At 34.4% G+C, this 21,635-nt stretch overlaps 2 protein-coding genes across 2 annotated transcripts in view; one reads left to right on the plus strand and one right to left on the minus strand.

Moving 5' to 3' along the window:
* LOC135196326 (two pore potassium channel protein sup-9-like) overlaps positions 1 to 21,635 on the minus strand; it is a 734,822-nt gene that overhangs the window by 411,659 nt on the left and 301,528 nt on the right. The window lies entirely within an intron of this gene.
* The window catches only part of LOC135196325 (uncharacterized), a 341,481-nt gene that overhangs the window by 296,450 nt on the left and 23,396 nt on the right, over positions 1 to 21,635 (plus strand). The window contains 2 exon segments of the mRNA XM_064223071.1: positions 4,473 to 4,616; positions 14,307 to 14,418. Of these exon segments, the coding sequence (XP_064079141.1) occupies positions 4,473 to 4,616; positions 14,307 to 14,418 (256 nt within the window).

The following is a 21,635-nucleotide window of genomic DNA, read 5'->3' on the forward strand; positions in this document are numbered from 1 at the left end:
TTTTCAGAAATGTCTAATTATTTACTAATGCATATATTTTTTCATCTTCGTCTTTTTAAGTTCGTGAGTTTCAGTGGAGACTTTGCCTTTGCCATAACATGCGTTTTCACGTACTGATAAATATCAAGAATATACCTAATTGGCCTATTTTCCCTTTCCTTCATCTAGCATGCTAAATAAGTTTCGAAAAGACCCAAACATACCGTGACATAAAAAGGGAATGCCAGGTCAAAGTTCATCATAAAACACAGGACTGATAGAACATAGAGACACTGATAAAAAGTGTTTTTTTTTTTCTACATATCGTTCTTTAGCCTAAAGTGGAAAACTATAAAAAAATAACTATGTATCAGTACCTACACATAGTTCCTCCCTAACGTACTACTGAAAATTAATTGCAGTTCATTATCAATGCCATTATAATCACTGTGATATTTTTTCGTATCGCCCACTGACTGCTTGTTTGAGGACTGGCATTCTACTTAGGCCAGATTTGAAGGTCAGGCATTCAATAGATTTGCAATAAATGCCCGGTGAATCAACGTTGCACCGAATTGATTATCGTCTGGTAAATATCAGTGGAATACAACATATATGTTATGCGTATTTTTTCAATGGAAATACTAAAAGTTCATAAGGTCAAGGTCATAGATCATGTTTTGGTCACAGGGGTGATGAAAGGTTATAATCAAATGTCACGAGGAGGTATGAATGGTTTTATATTAAGCACTTCAATGGGATAGACTATGACTAAGCGCGCACGTGCGAGAGAGAGAGAGAGAGAGAGAGGGGGGCTTAAATTTTCAAAAAGAAACCATCATAAGCTGACAGCCTGAGCGAAACCCTTTGTAATAATACTCACTAACGAGAGAACCGTCTGGTCGATAAGTGATCACCTTTAGAGATACGCGCTGATAAGTGATAAAGCAAACTCGGTGCTTCTCCTACGCCATCGACTTGTAATTAACTATTTCAAACCCCAGCCTACGTACATGTACAACGGATCTATAATGAGGAGGAATAAACAGCGACCCACGCTGAAGTAAAAAGTGTTCGCAGGTGCTACAAGCTTCTCTCTCTCTCTCTCTCTCTCTCTCTCTCTCTCTCTCTCTCTCTCTCTCTGGGCACTTTGGGTTATTTTTTTCTTTTCAGGATTGAACGGTTATTTTTTTATACAAGTGCATTATTTTTTCCTATGAAAAAAAGTGTATAGAATTTGTCAACCTTACTACGTAAATTTGCTGATTTTTTTCTTTGAAAATACAAGAAAATAAACAATCATACATTGAAAGGTTACGAAAACAAAAGATATCAAAAGGATATATCTCTTAATGCTTCGAAATACAAGGGTCAATTTACCGTAATCCATTGCCAAAGCAGGTTTCCCTGTCAACACAGACAGACAGACAAACAGAGCAAAACCTAGTTGGAATATGGACTGCCAAAACCAATGATATAAAAAAAAACTCCCTCATAAAAATCTCTCGGGAATAAAAAGCAAGAAATTTACCTAACCTTTCTTACATTATGCGTAAGATATTAAGTAAAAGGAATACAAGAAGAGGATAAATAACGAAAATATTAAAATTAGGTTAGCACGCCAAAATCACTCGAGAGAGTCCCCTACCCTCTCTCTTTCGAAACTTACTTTGAGGCGAGAAGATCCCCTCTCAAAGTTATGTGAACTGCTACAATTTTTTTTTTTTTTTCGGTTCTACAAAGTATTCCCTCCCCGCCCGTCCCTACGTCCCTTAAAAGTTACTTACAGACACAGACACACAAACACACTTACTGTATTTTTAGCAAGGGTGTGGGTGAGCCTAGATAGATTATTTTATGTGAATCGATCACAACACTCCTAGACATATCTAAAAAGAAATATGTCATAAATCAGTCTTAAGAATTAAATTTCAAAAAAAAAATACAGAAAAACGTTAAGTAGCGGTCTAAATACCTAAAATAACATTAAAAAAATCATTATTATTTAAAACAAGATGAGACGTACCACTTACACTGAAACAATTATCAAAAGGAAGACCGAATGAACCTGAAAATTATAACAAAGCCACTATCAGAAGTCGATATGCAGTCTTTTTTTTATCGATTAAATATTGAACATTTGTACAGATCTTTCCATGAGAAATTCAAACGATTTAAAGGAAGTTCTGATTCAGAGCAGTTCCTTTAGACTAATGTGCAAGCCAAGAGTTAACAGAGTTGAGTGGAATAGTCCATTACGGTCATTTTTCTCGCCTGTTTCAAATTCAGTTGTCAGACGTTTTTCACTTTAAAGTGTGCAAAATATATATATATATATATATATATATATATATATATATATATATATATATATATATACTATACACGAAAGATAACTTTTATTTCGGCTTATACATGTGTATACACACACACACACAAATATATATATATATATATATATATATATATATAGAATATATCTATATATATATAATATATATATATATAATACATGTATAAGCCGAAATAAAAGTTATCTTTCGTGTTTTATTCTAAGCCGATATTTCTGAGACAAGCGCATTCCTCTCTCTCTCTCTCTCTCTCTCTCTCTCTCTCTCTCTCTCTCTCTCTCTCTCTCCTCTCCAAAGCATTCTTTTATTAGTGATAAAGTGTATACACATTCGTACGTAACATATGTATATTTAAACATATATACTCTCCCTAATGTTCCATATTTTTCCATAGTCTCCAGACCATGTTTACATTTAGAGCCGAGTCCCGGCAGCTCTTATAAGGACGCGTTACTCCTACTGGTTTTCCGGATTTCTGTATTTGTTTCTTCCTACCATTTAATGTGAATACTTTCTCTACCAATAAATCGGTATACATATCTATATATTACAGTGTTTTAAAATTTTTAGCTTTTAACTTCTGCTTTCCTTTTTCAAACCATTAATTTTTAATTAGCTTGTCATTTTGTTAATTTCTTTTATAATGTAATTGCTTTTATTGTTCACAGACTGATGATGAACCGAGATTTGTGTGCGACATGTTTTTTATAATAAACTATGCCCTTCTACTGATGCATCATGGTACCCCCTGAAGTATTGTTATCTTCGCCGACTGGAGACACTCTCTCTCTCTCTCTCTCTCTTATATATATATATATATATATATATATATATATATATATATATATATATATGTAATATATATATAATATATATATATATTATATTTATATATATATAATATAATATATATATATCTATATATATATTATATATTATATATATATATATATATCATATATATATATAATAATATATTATTATATTTATATATAATAGTATATATATATATATATTATATATAATGATTCAATATATTTTATGTATATAATATATAGATATTATATATAATATAATACCTATTTATATATATTATATATTATACACACACATTCATTTATTGAAAATTCAAAGCACAACGTATTTTGGGAAATCACGAAAGAAAAATTTTCAGGTGTTGCGTTAATGAATCAAATCCCCCTTTCGGAGTTCCCCTTGATTTATGGTCCCCAGCAACAGTGCGCCTTGGAACTTCGGACTCTCAGGTTCCCCCCCAACCCCCCACTCCCCCAACCCCATTCCCATCAGGAGCGCTTGTTGCTTCCATCGGGCTGCAATGGATGTATTGCTCGGTCTTTGTTGGAGAGGAAGGAAAAAGAAACTTTTTTTTTTTTTTAACTGGAAGGAATAAAGGAATTCTTGAAGAGGCGATTATAGGTAAATTCGGGTGCGATGGTTTGTACTCGTACAGCGCGTATGTGTCAAGAAAAATGTCAAAAAAAAAAAAAAAAAAAAAAAAAAAAAAAAAAAAAAAATATATATATATATATATATATATATATATATATATATATATATATATATATATATATATATATATATATATATATATATAATATAAAGTACATGCCAGCGGGAATGTGCACATGTCGTTCTCTTCAGACGGAGGCAATGAATGTTAAACAGTCTCCTGAGCTGTTGTTTTGGTTTCGTTATCTCTATACGGTATATTTCATTGTATATTTTATGGTGAAAGCGATAACATGGAACACAGAGAACTAAACACCCTTGAAGTACCTGTTTTTTACTAACTAAACCAAAAATTAATGAAAGAAGTAATATCGGCATTGCTGAAATTATTGTTATGATCTCATCATTAAATTTTCACGCTATCGTTCACTTGGTATACATTTTTGGGATGTTTTCTTTTTAGTTATTGTGATGCAGACTTACTTTGTATGATCTATTAACGTTCTAATACCTACGACTACTTTCTCCTTGACAAATATGTTTCCATTTTGTTGATTTTCATGTCGCCTTCAACTACAGAAATATACCTTTGCCTTTGCTTTCAGAAAATAACCTTATATTGTGTTTTTTACTCGACATCTTTAATATTTTGTCTCTACATCTTCCCACCAGATGCGTTATCTCTTGATGCCCCTTCTACGTCGAGCTCGAAGTGTCGTGCCCCCTGAATACCTTCCCCACACGCCCCTCCTGGTCCGAGCGACGCCTTCCCTTCGTCTTCTGCCACGCCCAGACGCCACTATTCTTATTCACACGGTGAGGTTATCTACTTTTATTCATCCTTTTTTGAAAGAGGGGGGGGGGGGGGGGCGTTAAGACTTTATATTTACAAGATCCAAAATATCACTAAAACAATTTAAGCCCATGCTTGAAACCCAAGAACTCTGAAGAATATTTCTAACTAAAATTCTGAAGTACTGATCTGGTTTTGAAATTATATGATGAATTGTCATGTGTAATAATTTCATTTCTGAAATTGTATGATGAAGTGGTATGTGTTATAGCAATTTTATTTCTGAAACTATATGATGAAGCGCTAAGGGCTATAACAATTTTATTTCTTGAATGATGTGATGAAGTGTTGTCCCTCACATGATAATAGGAAATAACCCATTGCAATTCAACAAATCTATATCTAAACTTTAAATGCACGTTACGAAATCTATACTTAAATCGAGACTGAATTCACCAGTCGCTTTGCTATCCGCCGTTCACATTCTCCGCTTAACATCTTAGGGATCTCGCAGCAGCTCCTTCCACATACCTTGAAGTGATAAAAGGACCTGGCGACCAGACTGCTTTATCTGCCATCTATTGAAAAATCTCACGTAATATATCGAGCGTGACAGGTATTTTGTGAATGCGCTCAGTAAACCTACCAGATGAGGATTTTCACGTCCCAGCTGATGAAACTCGGGTAAACTATATATTAAGGTCCCTTCTCGAAATTACGGCTAAACTGACCAGTATGAGTGTAATATTTGATATTTTTAAGGGAACCGTGTTTTGGGAAGTCTAACTAGCCTTTCATTTTTTTTTATATAACAGATATCCGATAGACACTGATCGTAAGGTTTACAGAGTTTTCTCGTTCTTGAAGACAGACTGACATCTGAGCTAGATCCCCTTTCTACAATATTCTCACTGAATTAGCAACGCATTTCCCACTTGATCTTTGCCGCATTTTGCATCTATTGCTTAATTCTTGCAACACGCGAAACGAATTAAATTCTTTAATCTTTCAAACTAGCTTCCTCATAATGCCAGTTCTATTATCACTGCGTGTTGCTTAATTCTTGCAACACGTGAAACCAATTAAATTCTTAACCTTTCAAACTGGCTTCCTCATAATGCCAGTTCTATTATCACTTCGAAATTTTAACTCTTACACTTATATTTTTAAAGCCCCTAAAACCAACTCGATTCTCTTTCATCAACAATTTGGTCTCTTGAAGTCAAAATCCACAAGGGTTTTTTTTGTTCTGCATTGCTAGTGCTTTCTCGGTATTGCTAATGTTCAGTCGTGTTCCGCGGGGACTTCTAAAACTCCTCCGATATCACTCTTGCCATGTTGTTCTCATTTCCCTCGCATGGTTTACTAATCTCTGTGAAGGCATTTCAAACTTTTTATTCGCCCATTGCTTAGTTTTCAAACTGTACCTCAGGGGTTCGCTTTCTCACTTACTATTTTCCTTCTTTTGACAATTAAATTCCTTTTCCCTATACTTCCCAATCATCCTTTTTTTTTTTTTTTTTTTTTTTTTGTTCAGCGTCTCTGACCCAGACAGCATACTTTTAATATGACAATTCAACAGGTGAGTCACCTTCGATGCCTCCAAACACAATTCATACCTCTTTCTATGTCAGCCCACTCAACCAGTTTTTTGACATTTTCTATGAAAATTCAAATCAGTCTCTGAAATACTTATAACTGACAATGAATGTAAGGAAACATAAGCATCAGAAAATGTAAGGAAAAATAAGCATCAGAAAAGCTAACTTCGATAGTCCTATCAGAGAGAGAGAGAGAGAGAGAGAGAGAGAGAGAGAGAGAGAGAGAGAGAGAGAGGGAGAGAGAGAGAGAGAGACGAGAGAGAGAGAGAGAGAGAGAGAGAGAGAGAGAGAGAGAGAGAGAGAAACAGGCAATGATAAGTGAATCAAATCACCAGAGCGACAACGAACAATGTCAAGGTAATACGAGATCATAAATATAACACAAAGAAAAGATATTACAAAAACAAGTAAGGGAATTAGAAAAGCTATAGAAAATAAATGAAGCAGTTCAGTAACTAACAATAAGAGACCATTTACAAGGACATTCACTGCAGCCTGTATGAAAAGAATAAGTAATTCAAGAGAGCAGATTAAAGTAATGATAAGAATCTAAGGAAATAAAGATATATATATGTAAGCAAATAGTGATGAAAGAATTTTAGGGGAACCAAGTTGAAAAAGATATAAAATTAATTCATTTTATCAAAAATGCTTTAAAAACTGCGTGTTTTAAACTACAAAAAAAACTCTAATACAGATGGAGATACTTACTAAATACTGAGGTAATCAGGAGACAAAAAAAAAAAATAATTTAGAGAAAGAAAAAAAAAAAAGGATCTGTACTTGTATTTTTTACACAAGAATTTCAAAGGCAATTAAAATGAAGCGTGAATAAATAAAAATGTAGTAAGATCAAACTGGTGAGAGTAAATGCTTTCTAATATGAATATAATAGTTGGCATTTAACCTATGGAAATCTAAATACTGTAAAAAGACAACCAAACAAATTAAATTTTACATAAAGTAAAGCAAATGTCCAGGCGACTACAACGAAAAACGAAACAGCCTAATAGTAAAAGAAAAACTGAGAGAGAGAGAGAGAGAGAGAGAGAGAGAGAGAGAGAGAGAGAGAGAGAGAGAGAGAGAGAGCAGTTCTCTACGCATAACTCTAAATAAAAGCTAATGAGGCATCCGGGAAAAATGATTTATCGCCGTTTCCGGTTCCTTGATTTAGTTCCCGATCCGCGAGTATCGCTTTGGAATTCCCCCGCGAGCTCTCACTTACTCGTCGACATTTTGCGAGTGTGTGTGGAGAGAACAACAATACCGGGACAAATCAATTCCATTCATGTATAACGCTTGCAGTCTCTCCTCTTGTAATGAATCGCATTTAGTTAATGTGAGGCCAGCCAATGGGAATGAAATAATTTGAATCATGTCCTGTGATTGCGTTCAAAATTACTCTTACAAATCATATAAATGGCGGGCATTAGCTTTATAGGGCATCATTGGCAAGGTAACAGAATTATACGGTAGGCGTACATTAATGACTCACATCATTGTCAGCAATAATGCCACTCTCTCATTTTAAGCTAATTGTTATATCAATGTCAGGTGCTTCCGTCTTCTGTCTGGCGGCTTTGTTTGTTTTGTTGTTTTTGCTTCTTTCTGGTCAGACTTGGTTTATTTGGTATATTTGCTTGTCTCCTAAACTTTCTTTGCTTTGGATCGCTTCCTGGCTTGCCTTTCATAGTAGTTTCAGTAAAATAATCTTCTCCCGCGTAGGTTTTGCTTGCCCTTCTGGAGTCTAATGGCATACATGCTCCCTATACAATAATTGTATGTCCCACAAAAAACTTAAATTATTTACACAAGATTCGCAAATAAAACTAATACAAACAACTCAGATTTTTAGACTGAAATTGTTAACCTTTGCTATGATACTGAACAGTAGACTGGAAAAACAATTATTGTGCCGCAATATTTCGGAATAATTTTCAAAATTTAGCAAAAATATAAGTTATATTACCTTACATACTGACAGGACAAATAAGTTGCGCCAAAGAACTGTCCACAACATCAATGTACCTCTAATAATTATAGATTTATTCGCAAGTCCATGCAGCAAAATACGATTGATCTTGGCATCTTTAATTTACTGAGAAGTTCTAAAGATTAAGCAGAAAACAGCAAGGCATAATCATTCATGTAAAAAGTTCTCTTTAATCTAAAGCCTTTTATGAAAAAAAATTGAACAAGAATTTAAACATTTATATTATACGTCCCGTACAGCGCATCACATTATCTTTATAAATATATTACTCGTTATAGCAATATTGTTGTGATATACATAAAATATTTCTAAATAAATCTTTTTGCGGGAAATATGACTGCTGTTCAGAATAAAACTGAGAAAGAAGCCAAGCATACGTTACATGTAGGAGAATGCTATGGCGTGCTCCACTGACTTAATGGACTGTGCATATATTTCCAAATCTACTTAAAAAAAAAAACATACTTTTGAAGCATTACTCAATGCTTCAAAACAATTGTTCTCTTGGCTGAAGTGTTAATGATACGAGATCCCATGATCCAGTGTAAATGAAAATTGCCAGGGATACTCAACAATGTTACATTTACTGTAGCCTTTGACAAGTTGCGCGACAAATTATTAGGTTGAAAAAATAAAACTATAAAAAAAATAAACAATAATAGTTTCTGCACTTACAATCAACAGTTTTCCTCTTTGTTGGACTTAGGCCTCCCTAGAGCTGGTGCTTGCGAGCACGGTTTTAACCATCGTGAAGAGTGCACTCCTAAGCCATACCGACAGTAGAGAGATGTTCGCGACCAACGATGCGCTACTATAGACACAATTATAGCACAAAAGTATAAAAACTAAATAAATGACAACAAAATAATAAAATGCATTTTTCCTCGCTACACCAAATCAAAGGGTTGCATTTTATATAAACTAGAAGGACAAAAAATGCCAGAAATTTCGGACAACTTAGTTTGTACTTATTGAACCGAATTCATAACGCACAGAAGACACAAGACACAAGAGTTGTCACTGTATAGCTTAAAAAAAAAGAAAATTCTTACCAATAGGCTAAAATATTAATTAAAAAATCTCTGAAAAAATACACTGCGTTAATGTAATCCTCTTAAGAAAACTACAGCATTGTCCATTTCGGCAATTTAACCGAATATCTTTAATACCTATTACTACAATCAGTTTGATTTAAGGTTTATTTTCACCCTACACACACACACACACACACACACACACATATATATATATATATATATATATATATATATATATATATATATATATATATATATATATATTATATATATATATCTATATATATAGATATATATATATATATATATATATATATATATATATATATAATCAATTCATATATATACATATATCAATATATATATATATATATATATATATATAAAAATGAGCCGCGGCCCATGAAGCTTTCAGTCACTGCCCTTTGGTGGCCTGTCTTATGGAATTGTCAGATGCACGATTATGGCTAAATTTAACATTACATAAAATAAAAACTGCTGAGGATGATGGCCTGCAATTTGGTATGTTTAGTGACTGGAGGGGGATGATCAACATAAACTTGCAGCCCTCTAGCCTCAGTCGTTCTTAAGATCTGAGGACGGACAGAAACAGCGCGGACGGACGACCAAGCCATCTCAATAGGTTTCTTTTACAGAAAACTAAAACGTTACTGAACTTGACAGTTTGAGCCAAAAATAATAAACGTTATTGAACCCGAGTCTTTTTGTCTAAGAAGCCAATTTGATTTTAATCATCGAATCGCTGACGCACATGATTGAATTCTGTATCTCTCTTATTTAGGACACTCATTTATTTGGAATTCAATTTGCTCTACCTGATTGCATACCGAGTCAGTAGATGTTACGCGTATTGTTGTTTTTTTTTTTCTTTTTTCTCTCTGGTTTCCCTATCTGGCTTCACAACCAAGCCTGATTTCTATAGATTAAAGTTAATAATGTCGACCGGCTCTAAGTTATCTGATAATTAACCTTTACTTACAGTACAGAGAGAGAGAGAGAGAGAGAGAGAGAGAGAGAGAGAGAGAGAGAGTCAATAGCACTACTCTAAATGTTTCTTCCAGAATTTATTTCATTTCATTTCGCTCTTAAAGAAAGATATATAGCACATCCTCTCTCTCTCTCTCTCTCTCTCTCTCTCTCTCTCTCTCTCTCTCTCTCTCTCTCGCTGCAACACAGCACCCGGTAACAGCATCATCCATATGCAGATTGCAACAGATTAGGCGTCCAGTCACTCACACTCCAAAAGTAATTTTGTCTCCCCGATTGAGGAACCAATAAATGTTCAAAAAAAAAGGGGGGGGGGGGCGCTTTTTCTCTTGATCTGAAGGCCGAGTAGAAAGGGCATGAGAGTGAGTAAATGAGTGAAGAGGAACAGAGAGTGAAGATTCTTTCGTGCAAGGTGAAGCACTTTTTCATTGTGGAAAAAGCATGTTTTTAATACAAGAATTATAGGTACTAAATTGCCTCCGCTCTCTCCTCTCTCTCTCTCTCTCTCTCTCTCTCTCTCTCTCATAAACCGATACCAACTTGACATTTTTACAGATATTGACAACATGCTCATAAGGGTATTTTACTTACTCTGACCAGCCTTGACTAAAACTAAACTTCCTTATAGTAGAATAACACTATTTCATGAGAATCGCTTTCCCATCCCGACAATTGAAATCCAGAGACTCGTATATCTCGTGAACTCCCGAGACAAGAATCCAATTAGGACTACGAGCGCATGACATCGGATTCCCGCAGCCATTCGCGATGGGAAGCTGCAATCCATAGATCACCGAAGTCTGCGATAATCATCAGTATTTAGCCACTCGACTAAGTGCCCATTCCGCATGTATCCCCGCCCATTCCGCATGTATGCCCCTTGTCAGCCGTGGCTACTGTCGAACTTTGGCAGCGTTGTCGGCGCATGTGCTGAAGCCATTAGGTCCACCAGCCACTGCTCGAGAGAGCATTGTTTTGGAGCTCTGCTGTACAAACACATTCGGCAAGGTCCTTCCTTCCCGTCAGCTGTAAGTGATTCATTGGTCGAGATAAACGTCGCTATTAACTAATCAGATAAAGATATCAAACGTACGAATTAAGCCGTTTTTAACTCGTTGAACAGCAGATGTCATAAAATTGCTTATAGATTTGTAAGCAAGTTTGGTTAACGTTTTGTTTAACTGGTCGAGCCTTTTAAATGCGTAAACTTAGGTTTTAAATAAGTAACTCAACTCTCTCTCTCTCTCTCTCTCTCTCTCTCTCTCTCTCTCTCACATATATATATATATATATATATATATATATATATATATATATATATATATATACACACACATTTATGTACGTGTTACGTGTTGTCTTTGGCTAATAATTTCCTGCTCTCTCTCTCTCTCTCTCTCTCTCTCTATCTCTCTCTCTCTCTCTCTCTCTCTCTCTCTCTCTCTAACATACACACACACATATGCGCTTGCGAAACAAACCTCATTTATCATGTCTAGCCTGGCTTCAACTTCCACCAATTGTTCGCACAGAATTACCATATGTGCAAATTTGCTCACATCGCCGTGACCAACCTAATATATATGCATGCCTACGCAAATACATAAAAACCGAACGCCAACCAACATACAAAGCAAACTGGGCTAATGAATAGCATGTTGCCACTCAGAGCAACTTTGTGTTTTAGTTTACATCTAAAGTGTTTGTGGGTTGTGGCCCAACTCGGAATGCAAACAGCACAGCGGTTGATCTTACAGTAGACTTGTACCGAAACCACAAGTTTGGATTAACCGGGCCATATAGCAGAGAGAGAGAGAGAGAGAGAGAGAGAGAGAGAGAGAGAGAGAGAGAGAGAGAGATAATTTTCTCAAAAAAGCGTAGAGGCAGTATATATCGCACACGTACACATACGATAGCGAGATAAAAATTATGTTCGTTGAGAGAGAGAGAGAGAGAGAGAGAGAGAGAGAGATCATAAAAATTTTTTCACAAAGAAGTATAGGATACCTCACGCGTACACAAATAAAAGCGACAGAAATAAATTATGCTCGTTCAATGAGAGAGAGAGAGAGAGAGAGAGAGAGAGAGAGAGAGAGAGAGAGAGAGAGATAAAAGCGACAGTTATGAAATATTTTCGTTCAATGAGAGATCCTTATTCACCTTCATACAGTGATCATGTTTTCATTCGTGTCTGTCTAAAATAATGATATCTCAAAAACAGGCTAACAGGATTTAATAAAATTTGGTAGATATTTGTAAATTTGGTGGCTTCCTCAGGAAAATTAATTTCTATGTCAAAGGTTTAAATCTTTTATGAATCAATATAATTCGCTGATTATCAGGTTTAAGTAGACCTTTCAAGGTCAAAGTGAAGCATCTCCCTCAGTTTAGATAATTTATCAAAAGATTATCTTTGTGGTATCTTTCCCATATTGTTGAATTATATTAACATTGGCAAACATACCCTCCTGGTTCAGAACTTAATTATCACTAGCAAATATAAAAAAACACAGTTGTAAGAGCTTTCGTTGAGAGAGAGGAGAGAGAGAGAGAGAGAGAGAGAGAGAGAGAGAGAGAGAGAGAGAGAGAGAGACATGTTCCCTCTGAGAATGAATGGGGCGACAAAGGCAATTATCTAAACTGCTATTCTTGGACTGGTTCTTCGTAATTTGGAATGTTTGTTCCTCGACATATATGGAACTTTAGTCAGTCAGAAATGAAGGGGAGGAGAAGCGGAGAGTGATAAGCTCGTAGCTGGAACCAGTTCTGCATCCGCGACGGCTTGAGGATATGGAAGCAGGAGAGTGAAAAAACACACTTACTCTCATTGTATTCTCAACAAAACTTCTACCATTCTAGTTAGTGCTTAGCGTATGGTAATGAGCATTAGACTAAACAAATGGTTTGAAGGGCGCAGTTTTCCCTTCTGTTCGTTAATGTGACTGCATACAGTATTTTTGCTTAGGATTACGTTTCCTCTAGTGATAGGCCGACGTCTAAAAGACCTAATTTTAGTATTTTGCGTGTTTTTAGATTCTTTGTTATAATTTCGACAAATAAAATCATTACGACAATCCCAGATTTCATCAAGTTTCAATAATTTATATGGCCTAATTACATTTAAGTATAATAATAATATTATTATTATTATTATTATTATTATTATTATTATTATTATTATTATTATTATTATTATTATTATTATTATTATTATTATTATTATTATACTTTTCAACTAGCAAGGATTCCTTAGGAATGACCTTGGCCAGCTTTCCAAGATCAGTGCCCTTTTCAGATGGCAAAATCCCAAGGTTTTTACGACATATAACTTCTTATACGACTGACGAGCAAGCCTTTTGAGAACTGGGGGTTTATAATGCTAGTGGAACAAGTGAGGCAAGAAAATTAACGGTTGCTTACAAAAAAAATCCAACATATTAATTATTTGAAAATTTATTTGGCAAACAAAAAAAAAATTATATAAATGGTAGCGTTCCCAAAAATGAGGTGTTCAATGAAGAAAGAAAGTGGATATTTATTATCGTATCTACGTGATTACTCGATACTTAGAGTAGGCATGACATAGTGTTCCTATTATTATTATTATTATTATTATTATTATTATTATTATTATTATTATTATTATTATTATTATTTTATTAGCTACATTCGTTCTTATGAAATTGAACAAAACACTTTTGTTGACTATCAAGATTCCTCGGAATAGAATGGCGAGTAGCCCTCGTAAAAATTACATAAAATTTTACAGCCGTGCCAATGGACGAAGTTAGGGTATTTTCAGCTCAACTTTGAAACTCTTCATAATCAATTTAAAGACAAGACGAAACCTTGAAGAGCAGACGTAGACGAAGTCGTCCATACCTTTGTAAGAGAGCCTTGAAACAATTACCCACCAATTTCTTTAAAAAAGAATCTGGTTCCACTTTTTACAATGATTTAAATTAAGAACTTTCCCTTTCCTTACTCCCGTTGAAACGACTGATTAAGGTAAGGGTTTCAAGAGAATCCTAGCTTGATACATTGAGGTTTTAATTACTTTTTTCTCTCCCATAGGCCCGCAAAATTGTGACGAGGTCAGGCTTCTTGGTGCGAAGAGGTCACGTGACCATCATGGCAGGCCATGACGAAGCAGCTGATCTCTGGTTAGCAGCCAATTTCCTAACAGGTGAGAGATTTTTATTTTCTCTTATGATACTTCCAGTAACTTCAGTATCTTGCTTTGTCATATTTTGTGTCTTAAATTGTGCATAAATGACTATTTGAAGTAATGGTGACACGTAATATGAACCATATTTCATCTATGAGGATAATCATATTCATTTGTATAAACCAACAAAGCCGACCCGTATCAAATTCCGTTTTAATCAAGTTAACTTTCTAATATTTCATATGCAACAGGTACAAAACGTGGCTTACGCTATTTCAACTGATAAAGGTTCCTAATTAAAAATGGAAGTAATGTGTATTTTATAATATATATATATATATATATATATATATATATATATATATATATAATATATATATACATATGTGTGTGTGTATTCGTAGTTTTTTTAATCTAATTATTTATTTAAAACTATGCGTTCCTTGGTAATTTCTTACGCTAATTTAAAAGAAAACATTAAATATGAAGCTCTCTCTCTCTCTCTCTCTCTTCTCTCGCTCTCTCTCACTCTCTCTCACTCTCTCTCTCTCTATCCCTCTCTCTCCACTAACCCAAAATGGCATATATCAGAATTCTGATCAGGGTGGGTATACCGGCCATACATAATTCCCTTTGGGCGTTAATTATTCCCAAGGGCACATTGGGTTTGATTATTAGTGGAGTTATTTGTGGCTCAATAATTGAAAACAAGTATTTACTGTTCAATACACACACACAAAATACATATATATGTATATATATATATATATATATATATACTATATATATTATATATATATATATATATATATATATATATATTAGGGCTTGTGCCTTGTATGATAAGGCGCCCTATGAGGTAATGTTAGACTAGCGATAATCTATACGCTAAGTCGGTTGGTATTGCACTTCCATCTTCAATGGAGTGTCTGGGGTTTTGTAGATCACTTACGAAGTCGGTATTATCTTTACGACGATGTGTTAAACTCATGGTTCGGTGAGGTTCTTGTAGAAAACACTAAGTATAAAAAATTATATATTCTTCTGAAGTTTTACATGGTGAAGATCAGGTATGATTGTACAAGTCTTCTAATAACGATAGCTTGATCGCTTCTGCCAATGATGATGGCTAATCCTATTCCTCTACATGATAAAGCTTAGGTAAAGAGGTACAGGTCTTCTAATGACGATAGCTAACTCTCTTCTGCCTGTCTACCATCTCTGTTACAAGTTATGAAGGAACAGACAGTAGTTCGAACATATGAACATACTATCAGATGACATAGTTTCATACGAACACACAATCAAAATGAGACACGCTACAGATCACGTAGGCGGTAGTTGTCTCAAGCAGGGAGCTTGGACTAGGGTTTATAAACAATTGAATGACTACAGGTGACGGCATGTTATCTTAGCATACTTTATTGTAATACGTCATCTTTAGCGTCTCTAGTCTTGATCACATTCCTGCAAGCAATCTGGTTGACCTCTTTAGTTTAGACTTTTATATATATGGACTAACATTCCATATTTTTATTATGTAAACACTTACATCAGCTCGGTCAGCTACCAAAACCAACCACTGAATATTACTCAAACTTGACTTGCATTTGACTTATAGGAGTGTGATACAGACACTATGTGAATATATATAGATAAGTAAATAAAAATTCATGGTGTACATGAATTGATTCAAGTAATAAAATATAAAACAATGATATTGGTAAATAATAATGATCACGTGATATATAATGATACAGTTTTTCACTTCATCTCTTTAAGATACTTATGCTACAGAAAATACTAATGTACTCTGATAAGTGCATAGAATGAAGATTAACATGATAAAAATCATATTTTAACTGATAAAAAATTTTCATATATGAAATGATAAAGTTATTAATGTTTATGCTGATTGATTCGTTGATTTTTATGCTAAATGTTATATATCTGATTCATTAATTCATATACTAACTCATAAATAACTGCAGATATTGGTAAGAAAAAAGGTAACAGATTGATTATAGGCTACCTGATTTGTTTATACATATGTATATGGATTCATATAATTATGATTAATAAATGTGCACTTTAAATAGATTCCTATTGCGTACACGCAAAGATATATTTCGATTCCGTTATTTATGATCAATTATATATAGATTCCTAGTGCGTACACGCAAAAAATATATTTCGATTCTGTTATTTATGATCATTTATATATATAGGATACATGATACTTTATATATATAGGATACATGACCGAGGTTATACTACTTCACTTTTAACTAGCTTTCGAACAACTTTTCGTCCATTACACAGTTCCAGACAACCACCTATAGCCAATGAAACGGCCTTTTTCAATGGTTAAAACAAGGGGAAAATTTGCCTGGGCGGGTCCAACGTTCCATTTTGCGCTCATACCTATTCTCTGCATCCTAAGCTACACGATTACGTTCGCGATGAATAAAAAAAACATCCCCAGCACGAGTCCTTCGCCAGCAAAGTAGAGTTGAATATCCTTCGGGTCGTAATTGTCGGAAGTATGTCCCTTTTGTAGTCGAATTCCGAGCCGCTGGGAGCGTTCCGCATGAAAACGAGATTAACGACGAGATACGGTGTCGGTCGAAGAAGTCCATGAAATTCCTTTCACATTGTAGGCGGTTGTTACTTGACTGTAGTCGTCCGCTGCGACGAACGATTTTTTTGAAGTTGCGATGTGAAACTCTCATACTGCAGGATACTGTAACCAGGTTCCATTAATCAGCCTGCAAGTGAAATTATACTTGTCACAAGGGCAAAGTATATTCAGACAACATCCAAATACAGGGGAGGGAAGAGAGCCATTTAGACCCGACTTAACCCACATGAATTCGCTGATATTTTGGAATTCAAAAGAGTCCGCTGTACAAACTTTTTTTTTTTTATCCATGGCATTAACAATGAGTGAAACCTATCCAGGTCTATGATGACTGTAAAAATATCCATAATTATAACAAATAAATAGATATCAATACAATCCCAAGAAATTCGATATTACTGGTAGTAAGTTACTAGACAAAGAAGTGGAAAACGGAGCTATTTGTAAGATTGCCAGGCAACATAAGAGTCAAAGAGAATATTAATCATGATTCTATGTGCCCTAACAAAAGTTTCATATTCAATATTCTCGCGCGCATCCTCTGAGGTTAATTTTTTTTTTAAAAACTTTATTAATAGGTAGGAGATGCAACGAAAAAAAACCCACTATGTAACTAATTTCTAAATAAACTTTGGGTTTTTCAAGAAAATGTGACATTTTCCCATGAATGTTTTACTTGAATTGTAATAGGCTAATGTTGCAAGTAAATATTTCATATTCATATCGTGATACTTCCAAATGTCTATGAGGTTCAGAAAAAATTAATTCATTTTGATGTTATAGAAATTCTATTTCCTTATTTTGTTTATTAATTTTAAAATGATTGCAAGTTGCATTGCGCACACCGATAGGACACCTGTTGGACCTAATGTCTGCCTTGCCCATGAGAAGTTCGGGCTAAGCATTCCTTTCTCCAGTCAATCTGTTTTTGCAAGCAGAGACGACACACAGATGAAGCTGTGTAAGCAGATTATTGAGGTTAAAAGGAACAAATGCTGATACGGCAATGATGACGTCGTCACTTGGCAGGAGATTGCTCTCAGCCAGCTAAGAGTTACGTTACTTGCTGTAAGAGATACGACTTTAGGATAAATTTTTTGTTTTTTAATACTCGACCCACATGAGAAGAATGTCTGAAAAAAAAACAGTACCAAAATTGAACAATATATTAGTTTCATGCTGGAAATCTGCATAATTGTAATTATGTTAAATTAAATATTCCTTATTCAAACTATATGAAAAAGGTTTCCATACTTATATATATTATTAGCCCTGTATAAGATTCATATAGGATTATTTCATAGATAACATTTTCACTTCTAGACTTCCTGACTTTAAAATCTCTTTTATTTTATTTTATTTATTTATTTATTATTATTTTATTTTATTTATTTATTTATTTAATTTTTTTTTTTTTCATTGACTACGAATATAATCACCGGGACAGACAATATGTCAGTAGATTTTGGATATGTGTTGAACTTTTAGCTTATTTGTCATTACTAAAGCGTTAAGTTAGAGTTCAAATCTTTACGCATATATATTTGGATATTTAATTATCTATGTTACGTTTTGCTTATTGATTTTATCGTGATTCCTTTTTTATTATAATTTGTAACCCTTCCGACTTCTTACGGAGTTTATTATATCGACTCCATTGTATCCATATTTATCTTATTTTTTTTTTTATATTTATTTTATTTATTTATATATATATTTGATAAATTAAATGTTGGCTTGAATATGTGGAAAAGTGTTCTAGCGGCGTACCGTATAAGGCTACTTGCGGCATCAATTCTATAGATACAAGATATAAATGATAAAGGTATTTAAAACCGCGAGAACCGCTATAATCCAGTTCGGATCCAACATCACGAGTTGTAACTCGTAAGACATTGACACTTCCTATTTAATTATCCGTTATTCTACCAAACCGATTGACTCTGGGTGATAAAATATATTATTGGTTTTCTTAATGGAAAGGAATTCACACAACGTGTTAAGGAGATTATTATTGATTTACACCACCCGAGTCACAGATTATTATGTGTTGAATTCCATATTTACTGATTTAGCACTCATAAATATTCCTAACGCACTCAATTGCGATGTTTGTTTTTAGTGCTATTAATTCTATATAACGTGTCAAGGAACTATTAACACTAAGAAGTGTTTATTCCCTCTGTCAGACTCGTAACTCTGTTAATAATTCTACGTATATTCTTTCAAGGATTGATTTGGCACAGGATAGGCCCTTAACTGACAGGTGTCTTAGTGTGTCCCTTGTTTTCATGACACGTGTTACAATCAGTTATGTGCTTTTTATATCTGTAAGCATTGTAGGCCAGTAAAACAGTGATTTGGCTTTCTGTGACATAGTAGGGAAACCTGGATGACGGAATGCAACCAGTTTATGACGATTGGTATGAAAGAGATTATTACTACTACCTGGTCGTTAGTCATCTGCTGTGTTCTTCGGGTTTTCCTCGTCACGGACCTACATATAATATTACATTTGATTACATTATTCTGATACACATACTTTAAATATACTTTTGCTTTAGGGTTTCTGCTCGAAGGGTTTATTGTTTTTGCTTAGCCGCTGACCCTGTTTCCGTTTCGAAGTGTTTATTGTTTGGTGTTTATTGTTTTGCTTATCGCTGTTGACACTTGCTTTGTTCAGTTTGTAACAGTTCTGCGCTCCGACCCAGATATTCAATGCTCGCGATCTCTTGGGTTAAGGAATTTTCTTGTTTAGATACGGTTTTAACAATAGGCACGGATGTTTCTATATCTTTTAGTCTAATTAATGGATATTCAACTCTACTTTGCTGTATGGTGCGGGATTGCGGGATAATGCGTCAGCTATGATATTTGCTTTCCCAGGTAGATATCTTATCTTGGCTCCAATAACCTGAATGATCATTTGTCACCGAGTTCTTTTTGGACTGTGATTAAAGCCTTTGAAAAAAAAATAAGATAAATATGGATACAAGTGGAGTCAATATAATACACTCCGTAAGAAGTCGGAAGGGTTACAAATTATAATAAAAAAGGAATCACGATAAAATCAATAAGCAAAACGTAACCATAGATAATTAAATATCCAAATATATATGCGTAAAGATTTGAACTCTAACTTTTAGCTTATTATTAGGGCTTGAATGACTTTACTGATATTACTTTAGATAGAATATAAGAGAGATTCATCCACGACTGATTGGGCGGGATTAAAAATTAGCAACAATAAAAAAAAAATGCGATATTTATATGTATAGGTTTTGTGGATTACTAGATTAACTTTGTTCGCGGAAATCGTTATATTTCAGAGTGTCGGGAAGGATTAAAATTTCATTTCCCAGCAAAGTCTTTTTTACACGCACTAAGACATTCGAGGGTGCATGCTTCTCGAGATTTTGCGTGCAAACTACGACTGCGGTTGTGGGAGAATTCTGTTGGGTCATTTGAACAATGTTACGATAAACACGCCTTATTTTGCAGGATGTAAGATAATATTTTGTATACCCCTAGATGAATCTTACAATTACACTAGATACAGATCAATGTTTTTATAACTATAGAGGTATCTGTAAACGCTCGCTTATCCGGACTTCTCATTAGGGAAGTTCGAACAACAGACGGTGAGTCCGTAAATACAAGATATTACGTGTACTAAAGAAATAAAACAAGATATTCTAATTTTTACGGCGCGTACAGTTTGGGCTTAATCCACCAGTTTTATTATATTATTAACTTATGTATTAAAAAGAAACGAAAACCTGCTCTGATTACTTTATACGGTCCGAGTGTTTCATAGGAAAAATCCTTTTTATTCAAAAAGATATCGGTATGTATGAACCAACATCGCTTTTCCCCACTCTGCTAGAGTCGCTTATTGTGTGGAATTTGCTCGCTTTGAAAACTCGGCAGATTTAACTAACCTTGACCGCTTGACTAGGTGACACAGTCACCGAGTTTGCTTGTTTGATTCTGAACGGGCTACTGTTTCTATTTCTTTTTTGTAATAATTAGGATCCTTCTCTTTATTACCATCGGCAACGTATTGTGTGTTTTTAGCATTAGTTGCTGGTTACGTATAAAGCAATGAATGACTGAACTATTAGGAACTGAGCGATTACTATAAGACAAGTTATCACTACTGCATTCAATATTAACTGTTTGTACTTCATTCTTTGCTAAAATTTGAAATAGTGAGGGATCCTGGTCAGCGCATTTAGCCTAATGAAAGTTTTTTATAGGCATGTTATTCCTTGCAATCCTGCCATATTTTAAAAGTTAAGTTGAGTCATTGAGGTTCGATATTTTATTTACTCAAAAACTCAAGGCTAAAATGCGATCGGACTTAGGCAAAGGAGAAGCATTTATTGTCATGACCCGAAATAGTGTTACCTCTAATTTATATAGATTTGTACGGGTGTTCCGTTTGTTTTTTGTGTGTTTTCTAATCACTAGTGCTTAACGACCCTATCCATGCATCTGTATAAATACAGACGTCCACTGCGTAAACGCATATTCACTGTTTAATATGATTTGTTACGTAAGGGATTAATAATCACCCAAAATGATAAAATTA

The sequence above is a fragment of the Macrobrachium nipponense genome, chromosome 17 (genome assembly GCF_015104395.2).
Source record: "Macrobrachium nipponense isolate FS-2020 chromosome 17, ASM1510439v2, whole genome shotgun sequence".
In the NCBI taxonomy this organism is placed as follows: domain Eukaryota; kingdom Metazoa; phylum Arthropoda; class Malacostraca; order Decapoda; family Palaemonidae; genus Macrobrachium; species Macrobrachium nipponense.